The sequence below is a fragment of the Lonchura striata genome, chromosome Z (genome assembly GCF_050655825.1).
Source record: "Lonchura striata isolate lonStrDom1 chromosome Z, ASM5065582v1, whole genome shotgun sequence".
In the NCBI taxonomy this organism is placed as follows: domain Eukaryota; kingdom Metazoa; phylum Chordata; class Aves; order Passeriformes; family Estrildidae; genus Lonchura; species Lonchura striata.
Genome location: NC_140740.1, coordinates 20,102,432 through 20,114,994, shown reverse-complemented (window position 1 = coordinate 20,114,994; position 12,563 = coordinate 20,102,432). Strand labels below are relative to the sequence as shown.

Below are 12,563 nucleotides of genomic sequence, written 5' to 3'. Positions count from 1 at the left end.
AGTACCTCTTACTGAAAACCAAATGGCACTAATATAACACAAAAATCTTACTTAATAGAAAAAAAAATGTAAAGAAGAGAAAATATGCATGCCTGAAAAGCCTTTGTTAGATGTTTTTTCTTCTTGCTCCTTTAAGTCATGTATTCTTTCTAGGGGATTTCTTTGTAACTCCCTCTTCTGTGGTCTTTTCTTTCAGATGATGCCAATGAAGGGAAAAGGCAAGGTTTCAAAACAAACAAACAAACTAGAGTCTGTTGTTTCTGGTGCTTTCAGTACTGGTTTACTTGCAGCAGAGCCATTTTTTGCATACAGAGTTTTAATGATTTCAGAACAAAGGATATCCAAACAAACAAAGAAGTGAGGTGTGTGCTTATTTATTGCCTTTATTGAAAAGAGAAGCTTAGGCTGATCTGGAAACATAATTCTGTGCAATGCCAGATCTGTTGTAGGTCCAATACCAGTACTGATTGTCTGTCTCTGACATTTGTAAGGGTTGGGAGTGCAGTGTGGCTGCATGCTGAGTTGTTAAAAGTACATGTGGAGTGTCTGATGTCAATCACCATCATCCTTCAAGCTGCTTGCGGACTGTCACTGACAAAATTCTATGGTAGCTCTCTGTCATCCTTGTGTGTAACAAAAGGAAGCACAGATCTCTGGAGTGGTATGATGAAAATGAAAAAAAGTAATTAGGAAATCCTCAGGGTTAGAGAGAAAACATGGAGTACCACGTGTTGAGTCAGCGGGCGTAGGAAAAGGTGCAGTCATTTTGAGTCAAAATGCAGTTTTGTGGAAAGACCCTGTGAGAATAACCATGTGAATTACTGAGCCCCAGCCTGAGTTCTCATTCATCCTTAGTTTTCTAGCTCAGCAATTAGCAATGTTTAATATGCTCAGGCCTTCTGTAATTGAGAACTAATGACTGCTAAGGCAGCCCCTCTGATAGCTGGAGGGAGACAAGCTTTGTACAGAAACTGGATGAAAAAAGGAAAACATAAGGTGTTATATAAACTGAAACAACATTGTAGAATAAAAGATGAAAATAATCTTATACTTCTACTATCCTTTTGGCCAGTAGATCCTGAGAGGAAAAACAATATGGTATCTAGATTTTAAAGCTGAAATATAATAACAGTATGGTGTTGAAAAACATAGTACTTATCTCTCATGTTCATACATTAAGTTCTGCCTGGTGGAAAATTCTGCACTAATAATATTGGCTTTTGAAGGAATTCTTGCCTTTTGTTTTCTTTTGTTTTCTTTTTTTTATTTTGGCAATATTTTTTTTTTTTGGTGCTGGTACATTAGGAGTATGCATAATAAAGTATTGATCAAAAAATATGGTCAGATATAAACCAAGGTGAACTAGTGCAAGACGTGATTAAACATATAAAACAGATTATCAAAGAGAACAACCTGAATTCCTTATACATGTACAGCAGAGTTGTTTAGAAGAAAAAAATACACTTGAGTTTTTTTAAAAGAGAGAATTTTTATAAGGTTTGGTGAATCATCCCAATATTTCTTCAACTCTTAAGAGCTGGAGTTTGTTCTAATTATTGATTTCTACGTTTCCATATGCATATTAGATTGTCCATGCCTTTAGCAGTTATATTGCAAATTGTTATTTATCAACATTGATTTTCTCTGTAGCTGTATACAGAGTAAATAGAGAGAGTCTTCTTACCTAACAATGCTAGGTAGTAGTCTGAGGTAACTATCTGGAGCCCTATTTTGTTAGAGGAGGGAAACAACCACTTCTTAGAGGCAGTTCATCCTATCCTGCTATAAGTCTACACTAAGCTGGATGGCTTGTTAGATGGAATGCTTCTACTTTAAATCATAATTTTTTATAAGCAAAATGGTTTTAGTAAAATGGCTTTCACTAAGTTTTTCCTAACCTTTCACCATTCTTTAGCATCTTCTTTGCCTTTCCATGTATTCTTACATTATCCCCAAATTATCATAACTCAGTACAGATTGATGTAGTGACTAGGCTAATGACACCAGGAAGCAGAGAGTATACTAGATTTTGTCTTGGTTTTGCTCAGATACCTCTGTGCTCTATTCATTCCTTCTCTCCTTTACTGGATAAGAAGGAATTTTGATACTTATTTGCTACTAAGTGGGAGAATTTGTGAGTTTGGGGTCAACACTGACGAGGTCTGAGAGTTGCCTTAGTTTCTGTCTTGTGGCTCAGGATTTGCTTAGAATGGTAGTGACCATTACATATAAATCTGGTATTTGCTGGAGTGAGTCTGAAATGCTTCATCTAGGATTGGAAATTGTTTCTCTAACAGAGAATTCTTTCTCTATCCTGAGCACTGAGTAGCTGTGAATTAAGATTAGCTGCATATTCGGGTGCCACTGAGAACTTGAATCCAAAATCTGTCATAATCCAATAATGAAGCCTGTCAGTTCTGCAGTACAGAGTAATACAACAGTGCAGCCCAAGCTGAGTGGCAGACCTGCTCAGGCGCTGGCGGGAGGTGCTGGCTCTATCTCAACTACGGCAGTGCAGCTACAATTGCTGGGCTTTGAAAAAAATTTGTCTTCTTCCATCCCACCCTCTTTGATCTCCACAGCAGTGGGAAGGCAGCAGCAGACAGGAGAGGGAGGAGAGTGCTGGGCGCTGCGCAGAGCAGAGGGAGGAGTAGGAGACAAGAATGCATAATACGTGAATGACAAGGGGGTGTGCAGGCGGCTGGCGGAGTCCAGAAGACGCGGATGTTCAGGTCCCAGGGTCCAGGTACGTTTATTGTCCCCCTCTCTGATGCTTTGGAAGCATCCTGTATCAGCGGCAGAGATGCTCCCTGTCCGGCTCGATGTTCTGCAGGCAGCACCTGTTGCGACAGGGACGGGGTTTAGCAGCGGCAGGCGCTGAGCCTGTCGCTCATCCACCCTCTTGCAGGGTGACAGTCTGCTAAGGTTTCTGTTTTTCCAGCAGCTTCTCTTTTTGCTCTGCAAAGCCGGGCAGGTGGAGACAATAGTCTTTCCAATGGAAAATTCTGTTCTCAGGGGATGCTATCAGGATGCAGCTCAGTCTGAAGCCAACAATTTTTGACTCTCAAAAAAGAATAAAACATTAGCCGTTCAAATTACGTGAAAATAGAAGGGGAGGAGCTGCCTATGCACTGTGTATTTTAAAGGAGAGTGAGTTGAAAGTAAGTATGAATTTTTCAAATAATTGTCTAATAAAGAATGATTTTTAAACATTAATACTTACAATATGACATGTAAGTGATTACAAATACTGCTTTTGCTTCTTGCTTTTGATGTGTTAATTCTATGTAAAACATTGCATAATTCACTCTTGCTAACCCAGATAAAAGTAAAGATCAAATGTATATGGAACTGCTTGCCAAAAATCAGTCATTTTTTTGACGAGTCTGTAATCACTTTACAGTGCAGATAGTGAAATCACATGTGATTTTAAAAAATTCTATTCATTATATAGAAGCCAAAAGTGTTGGTTTTTTTTGGTTTTTGGTTTTTTTTTGTTTATTTGTTTGTTTTTTGTTTTTTGTTTTTTTTTTCTTGATAGTACTTTATACTTGTTTTCTAGAATAGATCTTTCAGTTAAGTATTAAGTATTTTGGGACTCTGCCACGACGACAGTTTAAGAACTGAAGGTAGAATGTGATATATTTAGTTTATCTTTCCCTTAAGCCTAGAAGAAGCTTCTCCTACTAAACAGATTTCAGGGTTTCTGTGTGGAAAGACTGAAAAGAGCCAAATTCCTGAGGAGATCAAATAATTAGTGGCATAATAGGCTTAGAATTGAAATTGGTAGATATTTGATAATATAAGAGCAATATCTCAAGGGTATACAATTTCTAATTTGTGGTTGTTACTGGTATTTATGTTTTTGTAGATTTCTAAAGCTCAGTTTTGTGATTTAGCAGTTTTTTAATACACTTTTTGTGTTTTAATAACTTCAGACTAAGAAATCTATGATGTTTACTAAATTTACGTGTGAGAAAATTAATTAAAACTGATAATGGGAGCACATGCTTATTAGATTAAGTTAACGTGGTCTGTGTCCTGGACACATAGAATTTGATAGGAAAAAGTGTTACCTGTTTTTTTGAAGACTACTGCTGGGCAGTTTATTTATTCTATCAGTATTTTTAAGGTTGAAAAACAATGCTGGATGAGTTTCAAATTGTTGGTGCTAGTGAATGAGATTGATCCTCATGCATTCAAATCTACTGTGCAATTCTTCCCTGAGCAATTGTTCTAAACATTATTTGAAAGAAATTTTCAGAATTGGGTCTAAATCATAGCCTATATTAAAATCTCTACTTACCATGAAATTTTGTTATTTAAGCTTATTGTCTTCAATATGTTTTTATTTGCTTTGGAATTCCATTAAAAATATAAAATATAAAAATGCTTACATGAATTTTTAATTAGAATACAAATATGATGACTGAAATTAAAGTATTGGAAAAGCTATGAAAACATATTCCTTTTGTTGTGTAACACTGAAGAAGAGTACTACTACAGAGCTCTGTGAGAATCTCATTCACTGGGCAGCAATGATTTATAGCAATTAGTGAGAAAAATATTTATGGTCTATAAATCACCTTTGTCATTGTTACACAGCTACTATTGCTGTTCAGGACTGTGAAATGGTAACAATGAGGGGATATTTAATAGGCATGGTTTTAAATGTAGTGTATAAGCTTAACAGAACTTTAAGTTTAGAATGTTTAATTGAAAAGTTGGATAAGTATGTTCTTGGATCACGCTTTGAAGAAAGGGAAATTTGAAATTTGTCTCATACATCAGGAGTGTTTTAGTCCCAGGTGTTTTGGAAAGCATTGGAAAAGTTAAATTTATGTATGACTCTTCCTATTATTTGAGATAGGGTATTTGGTGCAATTTAGCTAAATTTTATTTCTAAATAATACCAACCTCTTCCAAGGTGTTCCTGGTATCAGGTCAATTTAGTTGTTCACTGAGAAAACAAAAACATAGGTAGGCAATAGTAAATAAAAAAATATGATGAAATTATTTTCTCATGTACTATTAGGCCTTGACCTTCTAAACATATGATCACATATATAATAATTTTTTTACATGTGTAATCCTCTTGATCAGCTATACTCATTGGTAGAAATTGTGCTTGCATTTCAGCTTTACAAGAATTAGCTTTACTGGCTAATTACAGTATAGCCAATATACATCTATAACTGTATATAACATACACATATATATGTATATAAATATATACAAAAGCTGTTATATACACAGATTATATGTTATTTACACTGTTATGTGAATATAACAGTTCTCTACTTCTCTAGAAATCAGCATATGTAGTGTCTAAATGCTTCTCTTAATTTTATTCAGGGAAAAGAATACTAAATCATAAGTGTTTTTGCAAATTTCTGCAAACTCTCACTTGCTTAAGTCACTTTCTCAGTGGATAATATCACTGGGAAATACTTGTGTGAATAAGCACTTCGAAGATCTAACTTACTCTATGTTTGACAACTGGAGGCCGTTTTCAGATAGAATTTTTAAACTATAAATTCTGGAATATGAAAAAATGAAAAATATTTTAAAAATGCTCAGTAGATTGGCTTATAAGTATTTCCTATAAAACTAAAGTTGTTGTAGTTTCTTGTACTGAAATAATTTGCAAATCCAAACCAAGTTAAGATAAGTACACTGGTATTTACTGAAACAGTCATATTTGACAGACTAAATTTATGTGGTGAAATTAAACAACAGAGCTTTTGTGTTTGTGGATTATTTTAATCTGGACAGAAATTTCTCTAGAATGTAACAGCAATATATATTTGTCCTGTACCATGATATTTTTGTTTATCTAATCTTGTATAAACTCATTAATTAGAAAACAGTTATAACTCTCATTTTCTGATGGCAAAAGAAACTTCTCAGTCACTTATCCTGGACTGGTCCAATATGTTACTGCTCTGAATTGTTTCAAGCTTTACTTCATTAGGGATTTAACATGGCCTTAATTCAGCCATCTGTTATGGATTTGGCATGCCAACAGATCTGAGGTACTGGTAAGAGCTTTAGAAATTTCCCACATTTTTAAAGGTTAGGAAAGGAGCTACCTTTATGAATAGATTTTGAAAAATTCTCAGCAAGACAATAGTGCAGAAGTGGGGTAAGAAATGCTTGTCATTCTCTGAAGCTCAGGGTCCTCTGTCTGCCTTTAGCTTTGCTGAAAGGCAATTAGCATTTCAACCAGCCAATTTGGTTACATGCAATGAAGTATGTGGGTTTGTAATTTGCTGCTTTTGCCTTGGTGCTGTTGAGAACTAGCTTTGTGTAATCCTCTCAAAGCACCTTTCTTTCCCGCATAGTTATTGTTGCTGGTCTTAAATAACTAATCAACAAAGAGGTTTCCGTGTCTTGGATTGCAGGGTGCCTTAGAAGAATGAAAAGAAATACCCAGTTAATAAGGGAATTATTCTAATTATTAAATAGTGATTAATAAATTGTGACATGGGTTAAAAGGTTTAGAAAGCCAGGCAAAGCAGAATACATGATAAAGGTAGTGTAAGAAGGCTTTGTATCCAAACAAATTATGCTTAAGGAGTTCTCTTCTCTGAGAAATAAATACTCTACTATGTATTTTCTCTAAAAACAGTTTGCCCAGATTTAAGAGATTAAACCACAGTATAGGTTAGGATGAGGGCCCCACGCTAATCATCTTTACAAAGTACACAAATGTGTTTTTACTTCTACAGAAAGAAGTCTTTGGGGCACTTTGTAACACACATATTCTTTAATTAAGTCAACATAATTTGTTGCAATCTAATGAAAAGTTAATACATTTTACTGTGGAAAAGAGGCTTGTTTTATATATGCCTTAAATTCTTGTATTAATAATATGCTTTTTTGAACTCAAGAAAGTCCTGCTGATTCAATTATTGTAATAATTAGGGAACACATTACAAATTCTGTTTGGCTCATATATATGTATTAAATTGTAAGAACACATTGTGGATAGCAACTATGCTGTCAGTGTACCTGAAACAATGCCATTTAATCCTCAGCATGAGGTTTAATTTTATTATTATGTACCCTAAAGTTTTGGTGTTTTTTCTTGCAGTAAAATTAAGTATAAAGCACTGCTTCTATTTTTAATTTTAAGTGTGAAAAAAAAATAACCACTGTACTGCAGAAACCCATGATTTCTTTTTCTGATATATGTTATTCATTCAGGCCATGGAACTTCATTCACAGCAGATACTAGGAATTGAAACTGTGATCATTTTGTTCTCAGCTGCCAACATAGGTTCTCAACATTTATTATGTCAGAGTGGAGGATGTGCAAGAAACCTCCAAAGCTGAGATACAAATAGAAATTATTGTGAAGTTCAGGATCTCTACTGAAGTATAATAAATGGCTGATTTGTAGTGAAGCCAGCAGACCTTCATCAGCTGGATTTCCAGTTCCATATGCATTAGGAGTCTGATCCTGCGGCATGCTCAGTCATGCAGTTATTTCTACAAGTGTGAGTTCGGAGTGCTATGCATCTTAATGGGGGGCATGCTTGTTTTTGATTTAGTTTGGTTGTTGGTTTTTGGTTTATTGGGTTTTTTAAATCCCCTTGCTTTTTGGTGCAAAAATCAGTTTGAGAGAGGGTAGAAGTGTTTACAGTGTATAAGTTACAGTCACTTGGTACAAAATATCTAGGTAAAAAGCTAGCCCTGGTTCTGGAATACCTGGTAAATTAATTTCTGTCTGTGAAAGATGTCTACTGTGTTCATTAGAACTATATGGGTGGAAGATGTTTTCCAGTGTGGAGATGAAAATTATATATTTACCTTTTACTTAAACTTATATTGTATGTAGGAATGCTCAAAAACAATGTCTTGCTTTTCACAATATATAGTTAGACCTATATTTGAACAGATTCTTGTCAATTGCGTGAGATAAATTAAAAGTTATGCAGCTAAAGTCAGTGTGCTTTAACATTAAGCAAATTCAGATCTCTACTGGTGTATTTCTTAACACTGTTAATTAGCAGATTTCAGACAAAGTTTATTTACATCAGACTGATCTCTGTTCTAAATTTAAAGTAACCTTAATAGCTCCAATTTGTTGCACTGGAGGTAATCTGGGTAAATTATGCAGATCTTACAGCTAGTCAAAATTATTTCCTGGTTCTCTGTTTGACTTGAAAATTATAAGGTAGCTGCAAATGTTGTAGAAATTTTTTTTTTCCTGTTCTTGCTGCTGAAAGTACTGGATTCTAAACAGCATGAGAGTCTTGCCATTTGTTCCCCGCTCAGAATTAGAGCAAGTGGTTACCTCAGAAAATCTCTAGTATTACTGGGAATAGAGATAGCATTTGGTTCTTCAGCAATGATTATATGTTTTAGATCATAAAAATTAAGAACACAGTTTAGATCCACACAAATCTTCTGAGACAATGAAAAAGAATTGCCAGAGTACCTTGCAAGGGGTACTCTGGACTTCTTACACTTTTTAAATCTGAGTGCCCTCTAATAACAGGGTGGGATGATTTGGATTTCTCCTTATGCCTCTGTCTTGGCCTCATCTTTGTTGCTTTATGTATTGGTTCCTGGCTGTGATGATAGATGTACCTTCCTGACTAGTAAATATAAATATAGTGTCAGTCAAGTTAAGCATACTTTCTTCCTTAGGATAAGATGTCTGTTTTGAAGGGTGCATGCCTTTTCTAAGAGAGGGTGATTGAATGAACAATAATTATCATATGAAGATGTTCAGGTTACATAAAATTTACCATTCCCACATCTAAACAGAAAGTCCAAACCAAAGAAAGAAAACAACCAGCAGAGCAGGCTTGGGTGATGTCTTCTGTCCATATGCTGGGTTTTGTTGTGTCCTGTTTTTTCATATGTGTGAACTCTGGGAACTTTGAGGCAAGGAATGAACAAGTCTGACATAAAATATTTCTTCTTCAGTTTGGAGCCTTGACAACATAAAAAGGAGAAGTTTAGTATATCAAAGTTTTGATAATCCCTCTTGCTTTCCCAGATTGTTCTCCAATACTGTGGTAAATGCTGAAAGGTTCTGAGAATGCCTAAAATAAAAAAAATACTGTAAATATGCAGGGTTTCAGTATGTTTCTATAACAGGTGCAGCAGTGGCAATGACCTTGTGAAACTTCTTGCTCTATGCTGTTCCTGTGTACTACAGAGAATATTGCCATTTTATGTATGAAAGAGCATATGTATCTGTCTTCCATTGTATTCAGCCAAAGATGGTGCTAACATCTCCATTGTGAATAGAATTCTCTCTGGCAAGCACTGATACCTGTAATGATGTACTCGATGCAAAGTACTGGGCACGCCAGATTTTAATGTTCATCTAGTCTGGGTATTTGTAATCATGGGGAGTAGACAAGGACAGGCAGTGAAAATTGGATTTACTCTAGCTCCTCTGTGTCTGTGGGCTTTAGAAATACACAGTGAGTTGTTAAATGACGGACAAGTGGTAAATCAGGTTGTAACTGCTGGGTGGGAATGGTGCTTCTTCAGCTCGTTGCTTCTCCTGTGAACAGCAGTGATGAACTCTGAGGTAAAGAATACTTAATCCCTTGTTCCATCTGCCACTTTGTTTGTGAACTGTCTTTCTTTTGCCAATTCCCATTTGGCAAAACGTCCTGCATTTTATGCTTATTTCATTTCAGATTTTTAATTTGGAGCAGCCCTTTAATTTCCCTTCCTGATGTCTCCATGTTTCATTGGACTATAGATTCCCTCATACTTCAAAGATAACAGCCAGGAATTCTTTTCATTCTTAAGGGTTTAATTTATTAAGCACAGAAGCAGGTGTAAAAGTTTGCTGAAAAGACCATTCATTCTTTATAAACCTTAAAGTCTTCATCTGAAATTTGTTCCAGAAACTGACTAGGAGCAACAAGCTAATCCTGGTGATTCATGAGTTTCATAAGCCTATCTTGGCTTCAACTGGATGGCAGATTGAAATAGTATTCCTTATATAAATTGTGATAGTATGTGTGGAATCAGTATATGATTTCTTTGATTCTACACCGATATTCCATATTTTAGTGGAAAATACAAATTTACTTCAAAAAGAACAAAAATGCATACTAAAAGAAAGTGTTAATTAGGGATCATGACTCAGAATTCTGAGTTAGATTTCTTTACTTTTTTAAAAATGGTATAGTTGAAGAATGGGGTGTTTTTGCTTTTAAAATCCTTTAATGCCATTAAAATGTCTAGATTATTATTTGAAAGGTATGGTTTGGTTTTGATGCCAGAAATTTTTATTAGAAATCCCTTAGAAACATCATCTGGGCCTCAGTATATAGCATTGTTTTAAACTACCACTGATATTGCAAATGATTATTTGAAATGGCTTAAATCAGAACATGACAACAAAATAGGTAATCCGTTGTACATACTGTAAAGATGTGTGATACTCTATTGCTTGTAGTTGTTCTAAAAACATTACAATGACTTTGGCTCATTAAACTAATTTAACTAGAATATGTCAATATCCTGGATGAAGAGAAATGAACTCAATAGTAGTTAGCTGAAACAGAGGGGAGTACTTGATCACTAATGCATGGTTTACCAAAATTTAGCAGTGAACAAGGACTAGAGTTTCAGCTTAATTTAAAAAAAAAAAGTTACAGATGCCAGTGGTTTAATGAGTGAGGGAAGTAAGAAAGGGTCCTCTTGTAATCCATGATCTTACAAAGGTTTCTGCTGAACTTTATGCAATATAGGTAATAAAACCCAAATTGTATTCCCATATAAATTAACGTAGGAATTTAGTGTACAAAGTGACTTCATTTTTAATTAAGTAAGATACTGGGACCTATAATATATCTTCAACTATCTGAATAAATTTGTTCTGCATTCTCTTAATCTTGATGTATGGCATTTTTATTATATTGCATCATATAAATTTAAAAAGAAATCACAATTTTAAAAGTGTAGTTTATATACATAGAGTAAAAACTACTTCTGGCAGGCTGTGCAGAAGTCTTAGTACAAATAACGTAACCAGGAAGGATATACACCAGCTGAATAATTGATGGTATGATTGTGAAACTTCTCTTGTTCCACAGGAGTAATCCTATAGTTTTAGAATGCTCTCTAGTAGAAGTAATAGAATTCAAGTAATTCTAAACTTCGTAATCTTGCCCTCAAGGATCATGTTTTCAGTATTATTTACTAGAAGCATGTACTGTGGGAAGGTATTGGCAAAGGTAACAGCTGAAGCTAAAAGGTCAACAAATTCCTCAGCTTAGTATCAAAGATGCAGAGTGTAATTGTCTGAGAGTTTACACAAGTTAGGCAACTCTTTTCTTTCCTGCTTGAAGTTTTTTTTTTGTTTGTTTGTTTGTTTTTTCAGAACACTTCCACATAGAACTAGGAAAAAAACCTTGGAACTACTGATAATTTTAAATTTCAAGGGGCTTATGTGTATATATTTTATGTTTGCTTTCCACTGTAAGTTTTTGCTGCACTAGAATTACTTAATGGATAGATATGTGAGAATTGAGCATCGTCTCTATCAGTCTATTATGCACTGAATTCCCAGTAAGAGCCATAGATATCTTGAAGAACTGTGTTCCTGGTAATAAAAATTTAGAGTAGTATGAAGCTATGCAGCAAAATCATTACTGTGTGACATTTTTTTTCAGAAATAATCAGACATTGTTCAGGTGGTGGGTGTGAAAAGTGGGTGGTGAAAAGAACAGCTGTTTTCAAAGGGAAAATAGTTAGTCCTGATTTTTTGCATTTACTTTTTTTTTTTGTTTGTTTGGTGTCCCCTCTGTGATGTTCAACAGATCTAGATGACTTTATTGTTACAGGTAATTAAAATCAACTAACTTTGTCAATCCATCAGTCTTTGCTTGTAGGTTCTCTGGAAAACATTGATAGTTTTCTTGACTGTACTTCCAGTTTGTACGTAGTTAATAAGCCATGTCTGTAGAACTTTTTCTTCTTCAGCTTGCCTGAAAGCAGTTTATTTCAAGTCCTCATGACACAGAATTTATCTTTGCCCAGATAGAATGTGTTTAAAGATGAGTCAAAGACTTGGAAGTCTTTCTGAAGCTGCATTAGTTAAAGTGGTCCAAAGGCTATCTTATTCTCTCTTCATTCCAGGATTAAAACTCTCTGACTGCAAACATAAATCGTTCAGAGTATGTGCTGGACCTCAATTCTAACTCAAATTTGACACACATTTTACAAAAATGTGTTTTAATGTAATCCTGACATTTGCTGTTTTAGTGATGATTTATTATTAAATATTCATAACTGCCACTCTCCAATAATGAGAGCAAACTACTTTGCAAACATGTCTGATCTTAAAAGTTATTAATATGCAAATATTAATGTAATTTTTTATGAACAATTTATACAACTTCAATTGACCAGATTTGTCTGGTAATTGTAATACTTGGAAGGATAATTTTAAGCAAATGATATTTTATTTAAATACTTAATTAGACAAATATTGTTTGTACCTTTTGTACAGAAATTTTAAGAGCTAATAGGGTAAAATAGTGATTTCAGTTTAAAAGAAGCTTGACAAGGGAGGTAAT

The 12,563-nt window shown here is 34.6% G+C and overlaps 1 protein-coding gene across 8 annotated transcripts in view; it reads left to right on the top strand.

Annotated features, from left to right (window-relative positions):
* Positions 1 to 2,384: 2,384 nt before the first annotated feature.
* Positions 2,385 to 12,563, top strand: part of ADGRV1 (adhesion G protein-coupled receptor V1) — a 253,088-nt gene continuing 242,909 nt past the window's right edge. For 4 of the 8 annotated variants that reach the window (XM_085566959.1, XM_085566957.1, XM_085566956.1 and 1 more), the window contains exon 1: positions 2,386 to 2,746. In XM_085566959.1, the coding sequence (XP_085423085.1) occupies positions 2,725 to 2,746 (22 nt within the window). In that variant the 5' untranslated portion in view covers positions 2,386 to 2,724. Of the gene's footprint in view, positions 2,747 to 2,941; positions 3,162 to 12,563 lie in introns of all 8 variants that reach the window. The other 4 variants (XM_085566958.1, XM_085566953.1, XM_085566955.1 and 1 more) reach the window with 3 other exon arrangements.